A 19,871-nucleotide genomic window follows, 5' to 3' on the forward strand; every position below is an offset into this window, starting at 1 on the left:
CCCCAAATCCTTCAGGACCCTGACCAAAGGTCCTGAGCCATCATTGCCAAGTCAGAGGCTCTGGGTGCCACCCCATCACCCCAACAGGCAGGTGGTCCCCCAGCTCCCCAGGCTCCCCATGGTCCCCATTGTCACCCACCCATGTTGTTCCACCGATGCCAGCGCACAGCTACACCCAGGAGCAGGACCAGGAAGAGGAGGGACCCGCCAATGCCTGCGGCCACTGCTGGGGACAGAAGGGACAAATCGGGGTCACCTGTCACTCCAGGGGTCCTGCAATCCCAGTGACCCCGTGTGATCCCACCTCTGTTCCAGTGTCCAGTGGTTCCCTGTGGTGTCACCTCCAGGGCCAGCTCTGGGCTGAGTGCCTGGAACACGCGGTGCCCGTCCTGTCCCAGCTGGTTGGTGGCCACGCACTGGTAGGTGCCCGAATGTCCCACATCGATGTCCCCAAGATCCAGGAGGGGACCCCGGCCCACTTCCTGCCCATCGTGCAGCCAGGTGAAGGTGACAGGGCCTGAGCCCACCTGCACCGAGCAGTTCAGGGTCACAGAGTCACCTGCATGCACCTGGAGTGCCGGGGGACCAGGGGTGATGGTGGCATTGGCCACGGGCACTGCGGGGACACAAACAGGGCTGAGGCCGGGGACAGGTTCTGGCACCTGGTGAGGGGGGATGAGGGAGTCTGCATGGTGACTCCTGGATACAGAGGGTCTCCTTCACCCAGGACAGTGACCCCATGGTGCTGGGGGTCATCATGAGGTGTGGGAGGAGAGCATGTGATGGATGAGGAGTGGGGGATGAAGATGAGATGAGGGTGAGGGGAAGGTGGGATGAGGGATGCCGTGTCCAAGGGTGGGGATGGCTGTCACCTGGTGGGGGGCACAGAATGGCGTGGGTGGGATGTGATGGGTGCCATGAGGAACATCAACGGGGGCATCACCACAATGCCAAGGGTCTCAGTGCCCTGGGAGGGTCACGCTCAGTAGGGTGAATGTGACATGATGTGCAGTGGGGAATGTGACAGCTGGGCTTAGGGATGCATGGCTTGGATGTCCTGGGTGGGGATCCCTGGAGCCAGAGGGTCCCTGTTCGCTGGTCTGTGACACCAGGGCTGGCACTGTGAGCTGGGCTGGGGCTGGTGTGGGGGGAATGGGGTGGAATTTGGGATGTGTGGAATTGGGGATGCTGTGGGTGGGGTCACCCCCAGCCCAAGGGTTCCACTCACCCACGACAGTGACGTTCAGAGTGGGGCTCTCAGCCACGCTGTCCCTGTTGCTGGCCCGGCACTGGTAGTGGCCGCTGTCATTGTCCCCAACGTGCCGCAGCTCCAGGCGGGGACCGGTGCCCAGTGGTGTCTGCGAACCCTCCCGGAACCAGGAGAAGGACAGGGGACCTGTCCCCATGGCCACTGCGCAGCTCAGCACCAGGTGGTCCCCCAGTGCCACCTGTCCCCCGGGGGGCTGCACCGACAGGGACACACCAGAGAGCGGGACCCCTGTGGGGAGGACACAGGAGGGACTGGGGACATGGGACGAGTGGGGGACAGCAGGGAGCAGTGAGGGACTCATGGAGAGGGAGGATCAGAGAGGGCTGGGGGGATCCCAGTGAGGAAGAAGGGGGCACAGAGACGGAGTGAGGCTTGGAAAGGGGTGGAAGGATGGGAGATTCAGCGAGGGGACACATGGAGAGGGTTGAAGGGAACCACAGGGAACGGTTTAGGGACCCAGACAGGAATGGAGGGACCTGTGGACAATTGAAGGGCCTCAGAGAGGGAGAGAGGAACCCAGGGATGGGTAAGGGGATCTGAGAGGGATGCAATGGGCAAGGGGGGGACCCAGGGAGAGAGCTGGGAAGGAGGCGGGGCTCGCAGAGGATTGAGCAGGGATGGGAGATCTGGGAGGGCGGTGGGGGCTCCCCGTGCCCATCCCCGCACTCACTGCGCACCGTGACGCCGAGCCGGGCGCTGCTCTTCCGCACGGCCCCCCCCTCGGAGAGCACCTCGCACCTGTAATTCCCCGAGTGGGAGACCCCCACGGCGGGCACCAGGAGCTGCGGGGAGCCCTGCGGGCCCTGCAGCATCTGCCCGTCCCGGTAAAAGCTGTACAGGAGGGGGGCTCGGGGCCGCAGGGGGCTGGGGGTGCTGAGGCAGCTGAGATTGAGGGGGGACCCCTCGGTGAGCTCGGGGGGACCCTTCAGCACCGGCACGAGCTCTGGGAAGGAGATGGGGGTGGCGACTGTGACTCTGATTGCACTGAGAAGTGGCTTTGGGGGTGTCAGGATATCGGAGTTCCAGCCGTGGGAGTGCTCACCGTGCACTGTCACTGTCACCGGTGGTGACAGTGTCATTCCTGAGGCCACCAAGCCCTCGCAGCGGTAGCGGCCGCTGTTGTGCAGCTTCAGGGGGGGCAGGGACAGCTTGGCGCCCCTGAGGGACCCCCCTAGATCCTTCCCGTCCTTGTAAAATCGCACCCTGGTGGCAGGGTTGTCCTGCCAGCCCCGGCAGCGCAGTGTCACCGTGTCCCCCTCCAGCAGCGCCCGTGCTGGCACCTGCAGCACCAGCGGGTCTGTGTGACAGGAGGGTCCCGTGTCACTGAGGAGCCCGAGACAGGTCCAAAGTGGGTGCCCACGGCACCGGGGACATCTGGCTGGAGTGTCCACTGCGCAGGAGGGTCCCAGGGAGCAGCCCCGTGGCACAGCTGTCACCACGGGAGTCCCAACACACTGGGGTGCACTGGGATGCACTGGGATGCACTGGGATGTCCCTGTGTGCAGGGGACAGGCTCTCGCCTGTCACACGAGGGTTGTGAGGCCACCCACGGAGTGGAGCCCACCCAGAGTTATCAGGGAGCCACCCTGAGCATTTCAGATCCCCCCTCACCATTTGACACCATGACGGGGGGGCTGAGCCCACTGCCGGGTCTCTGACACTGGTAGGTGCCACTCTCGGTGACAAGGAAGCGGTCACGTCCCTCCTGCCCCCAGCGCCGCCCGTCCTTGTACCAGGTGGTGGCACGGGCGGTCCCCGAGGCCTGGCAGGTCAGTGTCACCCGGTCCCACAGCACCCCCGGAGTCCAGGGGGGCTCCACCAGGAGCTGGGGGGTCTGGGCACCTGCGGGGGACAGGGGACACCAGCCTGCCAGGGCCACCAAGGGGCTGGGGACAGCGGGGTGGGGGAATGGCATCCCCCGAGGACTCACCAGCGAGGCTGAGGGTCTGGGCTGGAAGGGAGAAGGGACAGGGCAAGGTGGAATTGGCTCCGTGGGGACAGGGTGTGAGGCTGTCCCCGAGCTGTCCCCGTGGGGACACGGCTTCTTGTGGGAAAATGCCCGGGCACGGTCCCCAACAGGTCTGGAGAGGCTCCCAGGGGACAGCTCTGTGTCACACGTCCGGGTGGCACGGACGCCTCGGGGACAGGGACACCACGGCCAGCCCGTGCTGGCACAGCTCACCCCCGCCAGCCCCACGGCCACATCCCCGTGGTGCTTCTCCCCTTGTCCCTGTCCCCACAGCTGCCCCAGCCCCGTGGAGCCAAACCTGACATCCCTGTCCCCAAAACTCTGTCCCCATCCCTGTCTCCACATCCCTCTCCTAAATCCCAGTTCCCCTTTTCCTGTTCCCAGGGCCACCCCAAAACCCCGGACACACTGAGGAGCCACTGGCTCTGTCCCCCACTGGCTGTGCTGGCCTTGGGGACCTCAGGGGACCCCGCAGCCCCCCTGTGCCCCCTCTCCACCCCTCTCTGCCTCACCAGGGCCCGTCCCCAGGGTCATCAGGCCCGTGCCCGGGGCACTCACCCCACAGGAGCAGAGCCACCTTCCCGGCCATCCCGCTGTCCCCGGCCATGGGCACTGGCTGTCACTCACTGCTGTGGCTGTCCCCTGTCCCCTGGCTGGCGGCTCTTCGGATGAAGGGACAGGAAGCGAGGTCAGCTCTCGTCCCCATGTGTAGGTGGCCCTCGGTGGGGGCAGGGTGGGACAGGATGGGGGCAGGGTGGGGACCTTGTAGGACATGGGGGTGATGGTGGGACATGGTGGGACAGGATGTTGCCGGAATTTGGAGGCTGAGGAGGTGCAGGGAGCCAAGGATGGGTGTCCAGGGGATTGGAGTTCCAGGGATGGGAATGGGGTCCCAAGGGTTGGGTGGATTCAAACTCAGGGATGAGAATCCCAGAACAACGTGGCCTTCAGGGATTTGTGATCATGGGATGGACCCCAGGGATTGGGGTGTCAGGGGAATGGGAGTCCTGGGGGAATCTTGGTCCCCAAGGGAAGGGAGGGGTCCCAGGGGCTGGAACTACCAGGATGAGGGTCCTTGGGAATGGAGATCCTGGGGAGTGGAGGTCATGGCATGGGGGTCCCAGGGAAGAGGGGACAGAAGGAATGGTTGTCCCATGGTTGGGTTCCCAGGGGAATGGGGGTGCCAGGGATGGGCAGTGCCTGGGTAGGCCCCATGGGTCACCACTCCTACCCTGGGTGCCTCAGATTTTGGGGTGACCCAGGGCCCAACGTTGCCCCCCTGGAGTGTTTCCTGGGCAGGCATCACATGGGGGTCCTGAGCAGCTCTGCTTCTGTGCCCTCCCCACGCTTGACTTTTTCCTCTCTTTATTTCTCTGGTTTCCTTATTTTCTTCACTTTTGTGCCATTCCCCACCACTCCCAGTTCTTGGCTCAGAAATCCTGGGGAGCAGCTGGGCAGAGAATGGGTTGGGGGGGAATCCAGGCAGGGAGAAAAGGGGGTGAGGGGTCTCCAGGGAGGGGTGGGGAGGCTGTGGGGGATGGGGGTGTCCAGCTGTGCCCCCCAACACTTTCACTTTCTCTCTCCTGCAGCAGAAGGAAGAGGCTGTTTGTGCTGAGAGTCACACAGGGGGGAGTTCTGTCCTGGGGGGGCACATCCAGGGGTTCCTGTCCTGAGGGGATCCTGTTCTGGGGGTGACACGTTCTGGGCAGATTTTGTTCCAGTGGTGACACATCCCAGCAGGGGAGATCCTGTCCTGGGGGATGACGGTTCTGGGCAGGGTTCCTGGACACATTCCCTGAGGAAGTCCCTGTCCAGGGTAGGGCACAGGGGGCCCTGCCAGCCCCCTCTGTCCTCAGTGGGGCACTGTGACCTCTGTGACCTCTGGGGTGCCCCAATTTGGGGTGTGACCCGGCCACTCTACACCCCCTCATTGGCTGCCCCCACCCATCTGGGAGCCCTCAATCCCCATTTGGGAACCCTCACAGGTGCAGCACCTCGGCCCCATGCCACAGCCCATCAAGATCATTCTGTGGGGGAAAAACCCCAGCAGGGCTGAGTGGGGAGGGAAGGACATGGCCTGGTGCCAGTCAGGAAGTGCACAGACACCCCAAAAACACCCAAAGCCCACCCTCATACCCAAAACCCCTGCAGGGTCTCAGTGCTGGCAACCAGGAGATGGATGAGACCCTGCACATGGAACACTTGTGAAGCTCTTGGGGGGCTTCCCCCTCCCTCTCCTGCTCCCCAAAATCCCCTGCATGACATTTCTGTCCTGAGGGCTTAGGAGCTTTGGGTTTATTGGGTTTTGGGAGAAGTTCTGTTCCAGACATCTCCATTTTCACTTGACCCCCGCAGGATCTGAGCCAGGAAGAGCAGCTTGGGAATGGAGCCCCAGGCAGGAAGGAGCTCCCAAACTGCTCCTCCTTGAAGCCAGTGGCCATCCAAGTGTGGGGCCCAGCCTTGGCCCAGCCCAGGGCACAGGGATGGGCATTGGCCAGCCCTGCTCTGGCCAGCCCCAGGTGGCAGCCAGGACCTGAGGCTCCCCCTGCCCCCTTGGCTTTGATTCTCGCAGCTCTCGAGCTGCTGCAAAGGTGAGAATTCTGTGGGGGAAAAAGGCGTGGCCGTGGTTTGCTCAGCCCTGCAAGAAGCACAAAACCCGGTGTGAGCCCCAGCAGTGGCTCTGCCAGGGCCTTTGATGGTTTTCAGAGCAGGGCTGGCTGGAAACCCCCCCTGCGGGGGCAGCTGCGAGGGAACCAGTCCGGAAATGCAGCAATTGATCATTTGGTCCCTGTGCACAAGGCACTGAGAGAGCCCCAAAACTGCTGCAAATCCCACAAGGATCTGCTCAACCTGACCGGGACCCTCCTCGGTCTGAGCTGAGCAGGCAGAGCTGAACAAACCAAAACCATTTCTCCCAGTTTAATCCTAAAGCTGCATTTTGTGTCCAATGAGAGGGACAAGGGTCCTGTGCCCCCTGGCACTGGGGGAGGGAATGGGGAGCCCCTGGAGATACTGGGAGCACTGGGAGCACTGGAACGTGGAGCTCTGGCAGCCCCAAATGGGACCCACCACTCGTGGCCACCTCCCAGTCAGGGTGGGCACCCATGGGAGCCTGGGGGGTGCCAAAGGGGGGGTGCCCTAGGAAAGGAACCCCCAGTGCCCCCAGTGTCACAGCACGTTCTCGTAGATGTCACCGGGGTCCTGCTGTCGTCCTTGGGGTCCCAGCAGCTCTGTGTGGGTCACCTGGGGGATGTGCTGGGCGGGGACCTGAGAGAGACTCCAGGGTTGGAGACCTGGGTGGGGGTGACACCCGTGGGTGACGTGCCCATGTACCCCCCCATACTCACCCCCTACCCACTCAGTGCCCACAGCATGGGGGTCCATCATCACCCCTCCTCCAGGGGGTCCTATGGGGATAACTAGGGTTCTGGGTGGAGCCTGGGACGGGGGGGAAAAGGGGAGTCCTGGCCAGACCCTCCCACTCACCTGTCCTGGGGCTTCCTGGCAGCTTCAAGGAAAATGGGAGGGAGTGACCATGGGGACCCCGGGACCCCTGACCCTTCCTGGGACCTTGGCAGCTCCAACAACCCATGGGATACAAAAATTCCCACTGCACCCCTGATTGCCCCTGGACACTCCAATCACCCCTGAATCCCTCAGAACTTCTGCACCACCACAGTGCCCCCATTGCCCCCCGTGCTCCCGACCCTCTGAGCAACAAAACTCCAAGCCTGGCAGGTAGGGGCACCCCTCAAAGTCCCCCAGGACCTCAGAAAGATCCCCCAACATCCCTGCATTACCCTCCAAGAGTTCCCAAAACCCTCCAGGAGCTCCCAGTGCCACACCAATATTCCTGAAATCCCATCCATGGATCCCCCTGGAGCCCAAACAAGACCCTCCAAATTCTCCCCACAGCTCTCAGTACCCCCAGCCGAGGTCACTGCGGGCTCAGTTTCCCCCAGCCCAGGGCCCCTGGGTGCTGCCCAATCTCTGCCCCCACTATGGGGCCTTCCCATCACTCCAGTGCCTCCCACTTCCCCGAGGGTCACAACTTTTGTTGTAGAATGTCACAGATGTCACGGGGTTCCCATGGTTGCCCATGTGGCCCCGCAGCTCCACATTGGTCACCTGAGGATCCTCCACCATGGGGACTCCGTGGGAATAAGGGGATGTGTGGAAGAGGATGGGAGGTCCTGGAGATTTGGGGAAAACACAAATCATGGTCAAAGCCTGCACTCACCTTTCCTGGTGTTTCCTGGAATCTGCAAAGGAAAAATGGAGGGGTGACTTTGATTCCCCATCCACCTCCGGGAATCCTGAACCTCCACCAGACCCTCAATTCCCTCCATTCCACCCATGTGGATCCACCAGTGAAAGGCCACAATGATACCCATGAGCAGCACCAGGAACAAGAGGGACCCAACCACCCATGCAGCCTCTGCAGGAAATAGAGAGGGACACACTGGGGTCCCCGGGGTCACCCCAGAGGTTCTGCAATCCCAGTGACCTCATGAGCTCCCCTCCTGTGCCCTGTTCCATTTGTGTCACTGCCAAGGACAGAGCAGGGGGTGAACCTGGGTCATCTATGATCAAGGGATTGCAGACCCACATAGGAACCCCGAGTGACCCCACCTGTGCCTCCATGTCCCCAGGGTGTCACCTCCAGGGCCAGCTCTGGGCTGAGTGCCCGGAACACGCCGTGCCCGTCCTGTCCCAGCTGGTTGGTGGCCACGCACTGGTAGGTGCCTGAATGTCCCACATCGACGTCCCCAAGATCCAGGAGGGGACCCCGGGCCACTTCCTGCCCATCGTGCAGCCAGGTGAAGGTGACAGGGGCTGAGCCCACCTGCACTGAGCAGCGCAGGGTCACGGGGTCACCTGCATGCACCTGGAGTGCCGGGGGACCAGGGGTGATGGTGGCATTGGCCACGGGCACTGTGGGGACACAGACGGGGCTGGCACCTGGCGTGGGGGAACGGGGGGACAGGAGGTATGGGTTTGATGGGGAAATGTCGTGGATGGGGTGACCTCATGGAGAGTCTACAGAGAGCGATGAGGAGACACAGGCCAGAGGCTGGGGAACTCAAGAAAGATGTCTGGGGGTGTTTGTGGTTGAATTGTTCCCTTTTCTTTCTGTGGAATTTTTCCCATTGTTATGCTAAGTATTTGTGGCTACACCTTAGTAGCAATAGTTTTCTCTCGCAGGGGGTGGGGGATAGGGGGACACCGGAAAAGGAAAGGTGGGACAGGGGTCTGGGGGGGCTCTCGCTCTCTCGCTTGGCTCGTGGAGTGGGAGGACGGCCCGGGCTCTGATCTGGCATCTCCCCTGCCATCCCAGCGCTGAGATCCACACTCCCTGCTATCAAACACCGCTCTGCTCCTCTCCCACCTCATCCTCCTACCTCCGGACACTCTGCCAAGCACCACGACCGACACCGTGAGGGGGAGTCGCCTCCCCATCCCTCTCACCCCTGGGCCCCGGCCATCACCCAGCCCTCTTCAACTGCGCGGGACCTGCCCTGCCCCCAGCACCGGGAACTGAGCGCAGGGAGACGGCCTGTGGCCAAAAGGGACTGGAGCTGAGCTAGACTGTTCTGTTCTGTTGTCAGTTTTTATAGCTGTTGTTGTTTTCTGCCTTGTTAGATATCAGTAAAGAACTGTTATTCCTATCCCCACATCTCCTGCCTGAAGGCCTCTGATTTAAAACTAAAATAATTAAAAGGGAGGGGGTTGCATTCTGCATCTCAGGAAAGGGGTTCTCGCCTTTGCTTAACAAATACCTGTCTTTCAAACCGAGACATCAATAAATACCTCTGCACAAAAAGCTGAAATAATTGCTTTAACTCGCCCCCTAAAGATCACAAGAAATACATATATATTTATACAGACTCAAGATACACATTTAGAGTTATACATGCACATGGAGCCATCTGGAAAAAGAAAAGACTGTTAAACTCACAGAAGAAAAGTATCAAACACGTGCAAGAAATATTGTGGCTACTAAAAGCAGTTCAGCTCCCTGAGCAAATAGCAATTATGCACATTAAAGCACACCAAAAAATTGGAAAAAAGAAACGAGCTAGCAAACAAAGAGGCAAAAGATGCAGCAAAAAGTGAAATAACGATTAAGGAAGCTTTAATTCCAAATAAACATATCTCCCTTGAAAGTAAGCCAGTATATACCAAAAAGAATAGAAAACTAATTAAAAATCAAGAAAGAACATATAACCAAAAGAGATGAGCTGTTACTGCAGAAGGAACAATGGCCATCCCTTCTCATCTGTTATAGTCATTAGTAAAGAAAGAGCACCAAAAAACACCCTGGGGAATAGATGCCCTGGTTCAGGTTCAGGTAACCCGACAGTGTGACATTTGCCTCCAAGCCAAACCCAGAAATATTCCCAAACCAATTTTTCCCAAAAAGTTTTTTGTTCCAAGAAAATAGAAGAGGCATTCATTCAAAAAAAGGAGAAAAGGAAAATAAAATAAAACAAAATAAAATAAAATAAAATCGAAATAAAATTTAAAAAAACTTGTCAAAAATATTTATTGGTCTTGAAATCGGGTTCACCGGGTGGGACAGGGCTGCTAGAGGCATGCAACTCCTGGGCGTTTTGGGGCTGTGGGGTTCCCCTGGCTCCAGGGTGTTACAAGTGTGATAATTGATAAAAGATTCGTGTTAATCATAGAAGTTCTGGAGTTTATATAAACCAGAATACTTAGATAAAAACATGGACCTAGATAAAGGGAAATACATAATTAAAACCATTCTGTTTAAATCCAGCTGTTATGAATATTGTGTTTTCTAAATAAATTGTATTTGATACCAGTTTGTAAAACAAGATTTCCACAGCTTGAAAGATTTTGCAAAATCAGATTTCCTGCCTTTGTGCAGTCAATTGCAACCTATCTGCTAAGACCAGACTTCCCACTTCTGCTGTTCTTTATCGACCAAGGCCAGATGGTTATGTGATAAATGTGATTCGTGCTAATTAAATTGTAACTATATTAGCAAAATTGTATTTAGATCAATAGAAGACTATTGTTACCGAGTGAAAGGGGGGGAGATGGGTGAGACAGGATAAAAGACATCTTCCAGATGTTGGGAGTCGAAGAAGGAGGTTAGAAGAAAGTCAGATAAGAATAGTAGAAGGACGGAGGTCTGATAAGCAGCATCTAGAAATAGAGCTTCAACCTTGAAGCTGTCAAAAATGGAATGATTCCAAGCATGGGACTTAATTAGAGTCATGTTATGGAAAACATCTGCTCAGTCACACAGGGCGCCTGCGCTACCTGCAGGTCACACCTCGGTCACTGAGGAAGATGATGGACCTTCACCGGAAATAAGACCCTTAAAAGGATGAGAGACCCCCTAACCCATTAGTAGAGCATGCGCCGTGCAGTATAGTTACGTAAATTTTAGGAATAGAAACTAGGAGGAGTTTTCTAGAAACTTCTGTAGCCTACAGTATATAAGTGGGATTGTTAGCCTGGATGCTTTGGTACGTGAGGAATGGGAGCCACTCCCCGTACCCCCGGTCGGAGGGGGGCCCCTCCCTGATCGGTTTTGCTTATGCTTTATATGAACCTCAATTATACTGAATTACTTACTGCCAAATTTTGTATATTCTGAAATATATGCACTTTGATTGTATTCATCTCCAATACTTTAATTGTCATCACCTATACTTTGATTGTATTCATTTTGTTACTATTAAATATCTACTATTAAATTTAATCTTGTTGCTTGATAAATTGGAAAAAATAGAACATCATTCATAACAATTTGGTGCCGAAACCCGGGAACTCCAGTCCCAGTGAAGAGTGGCTGGTTTTGGGAAGGAGTTCCCCACGAGTTGTTAAGGTGGTCCCGAGGCTAGACCAGGGTCTCTTGGAGAAGGAGTTCCAAATTAAAATAAAGCATAAGCCAAAGAAGCTCGCTACAAGGAGGTGTGCCAGAAGAAGGCTCCTGTGGGAATGCCGGCAGAAAGGGAAAGGTGCCTGTAAAACGTCTTGTGCACAAGAGCCCTGTGTGAAAACGGGGCTGTGTGAGCACCACGGGGTTGGGTAAAGTGGGCGGCTGTGTGCTCGTGTGTGAGTGAGGAAGGTCTGAAAGGGGAGAGCGAGTGAATACCCCGGGAGGGAGCGGGAGGGAAAGTCCCAGCCCGAGAACTGACGGGAAATGTCTTTGAGAAAGGAGCTGATGCTCAGAAAAGTGATTTAAGAAGGGAGTGAATGAACCAGGTTCAACTATCTGTTGGGAGGATAATAGATGGAAGTTTTGGTACGTGATTAAGAAGGATTGTGGAGAGTGGCCAGAAAGAGAAGTTGGGGAGGGAATGAAAGGAAAAGAAGGAATTAGGTGGGAAAGAAGAGGTTGGCAAAAGAAGTAAGATAGTGTATATTAAGCGAAGGAGTTGAACTGCAGAACGAGTGAGAGAGAGCAAGGGAGATGTTGCTGCCAGAGATGGGTCAGAGGAAAAGTAAAATCTCTGACCCAGGGGTTGTGAAGTGTGAGAAAAATTCGCGAGAACCCGGTGTGCCTGGGAACTGAGAGGGGATTTCCCAGAAGGGGAGAGAGATTCCTCAGGACAGCCCCCTGGGGATAGTGTTACAATACTAAAGTACAAGGGGATCCCAAAGAGAAAAAAGTAAGCAGAAAATGATACAGTACTGTATGAGTGGACAAAAGAAAAGATCCGTGCAGACAATTTATACTGGCCAGAGTTTGGATCATTTGAAGATTAGATTTGCCAGGCTTTAAATCTATACATGAATTCAAAAGAACCTTTTAACAAGGAAGAAAGTGAATATGCTGCTTTGTGGCTTCCAAAAGGGGAGGGGGGTGAATTTGTAGTTCAAAGGCAGGAAAAAGTAGGTTATTCGTTACACCCTTTGCAAACTAAAGGACAGGCAGCAAGAAGGGACCAGATAAAGCCATGGGACCCGTTAGATCACCTCCCACCCCCATACAGACAGCCTGGCCAGCCTGTCCAGCCCCTGGTCCCTGATGCACCCCCTATTCAGGACGAGCCAGTAGCACACAGAACTAGAGGCAGAAGGGCACAGGAAAAAGAAAGTGGCAAAGAGGATGAGGGAGCAGGAAGGGAAGATAGATTATACCCTCTTAGAGAGGTTCCAATGGCAAATCTGGCCCCAGGACAGGGACCTATTGGTTATGAGTGTTCCCCTGAATACTAGGGACTTTAGGGAATTTAAGAAAGAAATGGGCAGGATTCTAGAAAATCCTATTGGAGTAGCAGAGAGACTAGATCAGTTTTTAGGGCTGAATATTTACATCTGAGTGATTTTAGGAATCTTGTTTAGAGTGGAAGAGAGAGAAATGATTAGACAGTCAGGAATACAGGCTTGGAATAGAGATCATCAGGGGCCAGACCAGGGAGATCAGAAATGGCCTATGGCAGATCCAAACTGGAATAATCAGGAGGCAGAACACAGGCAAAATATGAGGGATTTCAGGTGGATGATTATCCAAGGAATTCGGGGAGCAGTGCCCAGGGGACAAAATATAGGAAAATCGCTGAGTGAGCACCAAGGGAAAGATGAGTCCCCAGCAGAATGGTTAGAGAGACTAAGAAAGGATTTGCAAATGTACTCAGGCATAGACCCCGATACACCAGCAGGGCAGGTTCTGTTAAAAACACAATTGTTGCGTTCCCTAGATACATTGTAAATGGTACATCCCGTGACCCCTGCTGTGCCCTGTATCTTGGTCCCTCTCCCCTCCTGGCCACACAGAGCTGGCTGGGATCCAATTTCTCCCCGCCCCCCCTTTCCAGACCCTAGAAAAGGTCAGGACCCGCTGACCTCGCTCTCTTTCCCGCATTTTTTCCCCCACTCTTTTCCCGCATCTCTTTTTTCCCCAGATCTCTTATCCCGCTCTTTCTTTTTCCCCCTTTTTTCTCTTCCCCCGTTCTCTTTCCCCCCCCCACGCTTTTACCCTGTTCTTCCCCCTCTTTTCTCTCTCTTCCCCCGCTCTTTTCCCTTCCCTTTTCACTCACTACCCACAAGAAATAAACCTGTAACTTTATCAGGGGAAAGAGCCTCTTTTGATATCTTATCTACGTCTTTGTGGCTAAGGCCCAGAGGAATATCACCCCAAGACCTGAGCTAGACCGGTGGAAGGTGAAAGACTCTGTATAGGCCGGGAAAAAGCCGTAACAGTTGGCGCCCCACGTGCGTGTTTCTATAAAGCACCCACGTTTCGCTGTGATCCCTAATTTCGGGATTCGACCAGCATAGGAGCTGATCAACTAGCTAAAATTTCTTTAAGCTGCATTTTGTGCAGTTCGAAGACTTTTCAGCACGAACCGGCAGCCTGTCAGTCCCAGACAGGTCGGTTCAGGACGTGGATCCACTACCGTGTACACAGACGTGTCTGCCTGCAAGAGAAAAGGTGACTGAAGCGTCCCTTTGTGGCGGGTGGTTCCCGGAGCTCCGCAGGGGGTCTCACCGGTGGCATTTTGCCGGCCCGGCGCTGTTCTCGGGAGCAGAGGCGGCACGGGCGTGTTTGCAGCGTGCGCGGGGCTTGGAAGCCCTCGGCCACGTGGTGCGGCGCGGGGGCTGGGGGGGGCTGGACGCGGCCACCCCAGGCGCGGCGCGGCAGGCAGGCAGCTTTGATCGGTTTCAAAGGTGCGGCACAGGGGAGGTTTTTTTGCGTTTTTGCGGTTTTTACGGGTGTTTGCGGCGCGGGGGCGGTCCCTACAGCGGCGCGGGCGCCACACGTAGGTTTTGCTGACAAAAAACCGGTGAAATTAACATCGGTTCCGCATCTAGTAAAGCCTGAAAACCGTGGTGTACGTCTTAACAACTAACTCCTTTCCTGTGTTTTAACGGTAGTGGGGTAGATATAGTGCAAATTGCTAACACTATGGGGATACAGCAATCTGCTTTACAAAAGAGTATAACAAAACAACTCAAAGAAATACTAAGTTCAGGAAATGTTTTAATATCTAATAAAAAATTATCCCGTTTTGCCAGCTGGCTGTCTGTTGAAATATCGGACCTTGAATTGCAAAATGTAAATTCGATTTCATTTTGGGATGAAATAGGGGATTTATTGACTTCAAAAGTAGAAAATGGAGATAAAACTGCCTCTGTATTCCTTCCGATATTCTTACAAATTCGGAAAGTTTTAATTCAGACAGAAAACAACAGACAGCAGCAGCAAAATGATTCAAGCTCACCTTCCCTTTCCAAAAATCCCTATAACCATAACCTGGAAAGCACCCCAGGGTCTCCCTTGAAAATGCAGCATGCTCAGCACGGCTGTAACTGTGCTGAAACCCCAAATCCTCCCCAGTATCCCGGTTCTGATGATTTTTCTAAAATTATCAGCTCTCCTTCCTTGTTCCCTTCCCCCCCGGGCCACGAACACCTGGCCGTATCTGGACAAGTCAGGATCGGGGTCCCAGATAGCATTGGACATGCGGTTCAGGGAGTGGGGGAGGGCCGATATGGTGACAGCCACGTGTCTCCTCCTTCATCCCGCAACCCCCTTTACCCTCTGGTCCCAGCCCCTAAGCCTGTCCCCTCCCATAACTCCTCCCTGCCCTCGGCTCCACCGCCCCCTCCCCCCTCCAAGACCCTGTCCTGCACGACCCCGCCCACAGGTGTTGCAACCCTGGATCCACCACCCCTCCCCCTCTCCGGTTTCACATTCCTTCCCTCCAAGCTGCTGCGGGGTGGGGGAGGGCAATGGAGCCCCTGCTGGGTTCAGTGCCGGTGGGGGTGGGGGTGGGGGGGGATCAGCTCACAGCCCCTGGGGGATGGATGGTGCTCCCGTGGTGGGGGGGGGTGGGCAGCCTCCTGGGCCTGGTGGGGGGGGGATGCCTAACCCTGAAAGTCAGCACCAGGAGAAAGAGTATGTACCATCAGTTGCTCCTGTAGTTTATCTTGGTAAGAGAAACGGAAAAAGAAGTTATCAACCTTTGTCCTACCAAGATAAAAAAGAAATTTGTAAAGTACAAAGAGAATTTGGTAGGAATAGTGAAATCTTTAAAGGCATGATGAGAGCCACTTTTAATTCAAATGAACTGGTTCCATATGATATCAAAGAGCTTTTCCGATGTCTGTTAACTCCTTCAGAATATGATCTATGGGAAAGCCTATGGAAAAGATCTTTAAAAGTGCTTTTACAAGAGCTTTTAAAAAGCTCAGATAATGCAAAGGATGCTGATAATAATGATATAACATATGAACACCTATGTGGGGAAAAAGATTGGCATTGCCCTGAAAACCAAACTAGAGTATTATCTAAGTCTGTCCTAGATAAAATATGCAATGTTGCAGAAAAAGCCTTTAATCAATTACCAACAGTAGATACTAAAGGCAGTTATATTAACATTAAACAGTTTACTTCTGAGAGTTTCTTACAGTTTGTGGACCGCCTTTGTATGCAAGTAGAAAGACAAGTGTCTGATCCAGTATTACAAGCTGAATTAATTAAAGAAATGGCTCAGAGGAATGCTAATGAAACCTGCCGTAGGGTTATCCTTGGCCTTCCCCTGGAGCCAGCACCTAGCTTAGCACAGATGATGGAAGCTTGCGCCAGAAAAGCAGAACTGTTCAGTGGACACGAAAGAAATCCAGGACTGGCACACCCAAGAACCATGGCAGCTGTGACACCGGAAGCCAAGAAGCAACCAATGACACCAGAGCAACTGCAGCACATCATCTGCTTCCAGTGCAAGCAGCCAGGACACTTCGCCAGGGACTGTCCACACAACCAGAAGCAGAAGAAAACCAACAAACAAAAAAACTATCTTTACAGCGCGTACCCGCCATTAACACCATAGCGCGCTCAGCTATAAATACTGCGGGCTCCACACTCGCAAAAGACTCTCTCTTCATAAACAAAAAGGGGGAGGATGGGATAGAGGGTGTGGGGATGTATGTCAATGAAAATATCAAAGGTTCAGTTAACAAGGTTTGGAAGCCACTAGGCCATTTTAGGCTTGTGACTACCAGAGGTTTTCATTTCAGGTCACCTGATTGGACAGTCATAACAGTGGACTTACCTAACAGTACACAGGACGTGACGTTAAACCACATGAAACTGGACAGTGAGTACTTTGTTGTCGGTGACACAGCACACACACCCCTAGAGATTGAGGTGGTTCCCATGACCATCAAGGGAAGCATAACTAGCCTCATTCTCCTGGCTCGATGTCCTCTACCACCATATTACCTGGCTGAGGGACAAATCCTTGCCCAGGCCATTCCTGTTCCACAGGAGGTCCCAGTAGATGGAAAATCACCTGAAGTCTACTGGGCAGAAGTGGTGGGTGAGGACAAGCCCTCTCTGGCGTGTAACCTAACCCGTGGATCAGATCACCTCCATGTGGAGGGGGTACTGGACACGGGTGCTGATGTGACTATCATACCCGAAAGGATGTGGCCGTCACATTGGGAACTTCAGCCTGTGGCAGGCAGAATCCAGGGTGTAGGAGGAGTCAAATTGGCAAAAATATCAAAAAGCATCGTACAAATTGAGGGGCCGGATGGAAAATTGGCTAGCATCCGTCCATTTGTTACAGATTATAAATGCCCTCTATGGGGGAGAGACACCATGTCCCAGTGGGGGGTGAAATTAATTATTCCTAAAACTCCTCGGGATTTTTAGAAGCAGCCACTGTGGGGCGCCCTACCCAAAAGTTGAAATGGCTAGATGATACCCCAAAGTGGGTAGCACAGTGGCCCATGAGTAAGGAGAAGCTCAGGGCGCTTGAGGAGCTTGTGGAGGAGCAATTGGCTAAAGGCCACATAGAAGAGACCACAAGTGCATGGAATTTCCCGATTTTTGTGGTAAAGAAACCAGGGAAAGACAAGTGGAGGCTGCTCCACGACCTCCGGGAAATAAACAAAGTAATTGAAGACATGGGGTCTCTCCAACCTGGAATGCCTTCTCCAACAATGCTTCCCAGAGATTGGCAATTGGCTGTTCTAGACATCAAGGATTGTTTCTTCCATACACCCCTACACCCAGAGGATGCCCCACGGTTTGCCTTCTCGGTTCCTACCATCAATCGAGAGGCCCCAATGAAGCGCTACCACTGGAGAGTTCTGCCCCAGGGAATGAAATGTAGTCCCTCCATCTGCCAGTGGTATGTGGCTTCATTGCTGTCCCAGGTGCGTGCCCAGAGAGGGGAGGCCATCATCCTTCATTACATGGATGATGTGCTAGTGTGTGCACCCGATAACTCTCTACTCCAGGACACACTTGACCTAGTGGTTAAAGTTTTAACCTCTGCTGGATTTGAATTGCAGGAGGACAAAGTCCAAAGGATGCCACCTTGGAAGTACCTGGGCCTGGAAATCACTGCACGGACCATTGTTCTGCAGAAATTGGAAATTAATTGTAATCCAAAAACCTTAGCAGATCTCCATTCCCTGTGTGGGTCATTGAATTGGGTTAGGCCCTGGCTAGGCCTCACTAATGAGGACCTAGAACCTCTCTTCAATTTATTGAAAGGGGAGAGAGAGCTGCTTTCTCCCAGGGAACTGACCCCAGAGGCAAAGACTGCAATTGAAAAGGTACAAAAGACCTTAGGAGAGAGGCAAGCTCACCGTTACCAGCCCGAGCTGCCCTTCAAATTCATTATCCTAGGAAAACTGCCACACTTACACGGGTTAATATTCCAATGGATCAAGGAGCAGAGAGAGTCACTCTTAATCATAGAGTGGGTCTTCCTCTCCCACCAGAGATCCAAAACTATCACTAAGCCACAAGAGTTAATAGCTCAGCTGATTCGGAAAGCAAGGATGAGACTGTATGAACTGGCTGGCTGTGACTTCACATGTATTCACCTCCCTGTTAAACTGTCTGAGGAGGGAAAGAACTCTCCTGACAAATTGACTAAAGAGATGTTTGAGCATTTGCTCCAGAGCAATGCCAGTCTCCAATTAGCCCTGGACAGCTACAGAGGACAAATATCAGTCCATGCCCCGTCTCACAAGCTGTTTAATGAGGAATTCCACCTCATTCCTCGTGAGAAGAGGAGTCGGAGACCACTCAAAGCTCTCACAGTGTTCACGGATGCATCTGGGGCATCCCACAAGTCGGTGATGACTTGGAGAGATCCTCAGACTCAGCATTGGGAAGCTGATGTTGAGTTTGTGGAAGGGTCACCCCAGATAGCTGAACTGGCAGCAGTCGTGAGAGCCTTTGAGAAGTTCTCAGAGCCAATAAACTTGGTGACAGACTCAGCCTATGTAGCGGGGATAGTGTCCAGGGCAGAGCAGGCAGTGCTCAGAAACATCGAAAATGAGCAGCTATTCAGGTTGCTTTCCAAACTAATTTATTTGATTTCTCATAGAGAACATCCGTTCTATGTGATGCATGTGAGATCACACACAGATTTGCCAGGCGAAATTACAGAAGGGAACTGTCAGGCAGACTCCCTTGCAACCCCAGCAGAACAAGCAACCCCAGCAGAACCAGCACGCCTTCCTGACATCTTCCAACAGGCAAAGCTGAGCCGCCAGCAGTATCATCAGAATACACCAGGTCTAATGCGTCAGTTCCAGCTAACACGGAGTCAGGCTCGAGCCATTGTGGCCACCTGTCCCAACTGTCAGCTGCACACCATGCCCTCAATGGGCATGGGGGTTAACCCCCGAGGTCTTGGCAGTTGTGAGGTATGGCAAACAGACATCACACACATTCCTAGTTTTGGTCGCCTCAAATATGTTCATGTAAGCATTGACACATATTCAGGTGCAGTTTATGCCTCTGCCCATGCAGGAGAAAGGGCTATGCATGCCAAACAACACCTAGTGCAAGCCTTTTCAGTGTTGGGGATCCCTAAGGAAATCAAAACTGATAAGGGCGCAGCGTATAAGTCCAAGGAGTTCCTGGAATTCGTCCAGCAGTGGGGAGTGGAACATAAAACTGGCACCTCCCACTCCCCCACAGGCCAAGGTATAGTGGAGCGAGCCAATCAGACACTCAAGCAGGTTTTGGCTAAACAGAGCAGTTCAACTGTGTGGATGTCTCCACAGCAGAAGCTCTGCAAAGCCATGTTTACTATCAATTTCCTAAATTGATCATTTGAAAACATGAGTCCACCTGCGGTACGTCACTTTAACAGTAGTAAACAATTCAAGTTATCCCAACATCCTCCAGTTTTGATTAGGGACCCAGAAACCTGGGAAATCAAAGGTCCCTATGAACTTGTTACCTGGGGGCGTGGCTATGCGTGTGTATCCACTCCCTCAGGCCCTCGGTGGATTCCCCAAAAGTGGGTGAAACCATTTGTTCCCAAACATCCTGCTCCAACTGAGGAGAACGAGGAGCAAGTAGCAGTGGCTTCAAAAAGAAGACGCCGCAGAAAAAAGGGAAAAGAAATCCTCATAGAAGGTGGCATTCCGGCAAATAGAGACTTTTAATAGGTTTTATAATGTTTGTTTTTCCTTCTAAAGAAAACCTTCTCTTCTCTCAGTCCCGTGATGAACCCCATCCAAGCTGTCTTCCTGCTAACACTGAACAGTCTAGCAGCTGCATGGATCGTCCCTCAGCCACGTCAGAACGTCTGGGTGACCCTGGCACAGACGCTCCAACAAGAAAACATATGTCTGTCCACAGCAGCAACAGCAAACCCTATGTCCACC

General features: G+C 53.7%; 1 protein-coding gene across 1 annotated transcript; it reads right to left on the minus strand.

Moving 5' to 3' along the window:
• Positions 1-131: 131 nt before the first annotated feature.
• LOC148219307 (Fc receptor-like protein 4) lies at positions 132-7,385 on the minus strand. Its single transcript, XM_088157717.1, has 7 exons — positions 7,311-7,385; positions 6,587-6,677; positions 2,882-3,112; positions 2,313-2,567; positions 1,941-2,213; positions 1,229-1,498; positions 132-169 (listed from the first exon to the last, which is right to left on the minus strand). The coding sequence occupies exons 1-7, from the start codon at positions 7,383-7,385 to the stop codon at positions 132-134; spliced, it is 1,233 nt and encodes a 410-aa protein (XP_088013843.1).
• Between the last annotated feature and the right edge of the window lie 12,486 nt (positions 7,386-19,871).

Source organism: Sturnus vulgaris, unplaced genomic scaffold (genome assembly GCF_052056855.1).
Source record: "Sturnus vulgaris isolate bStuVul1 unplaced genomic scaffold, bStuVul1.hap1 Scaffold_155, whole genome shotgun sequence".
Lineage (NCBI taxonomy): Eukaryota > Metazoa > Chordata > Aves > Passeriformes > Sturnidae > Sturnus > Sturnus vulgaris.

What these genes read in the sequence shown, in the direction of transcription:
- LOC148219307 (XM_088157717.1), bottom strand. Translation starts at nt 7,385, where the DNA reads ATGGTGGAGGATCCTCAGGTGACCAATGTGGAGCTGCGGGGCCACATG. An exon ending in GGGCACTGAGTGGGTAGGGG is followed by an intron (nt 3,113 to 6,586) that starts GTGAGTATGGGG and finishes TGTCCCCCGCAG; the next exon opens with GTGCCCAGACCCCCCAGCTC. An exon ending in GGTGACAGTGACAGTGCACG is followed by an intron (nt 2,214 to 2,312) that starts GTGAGCACTCCC and finishes TCTCCTTCCCAG; the next exon opens with AGCTCGTGCCGGTGCTGAAG.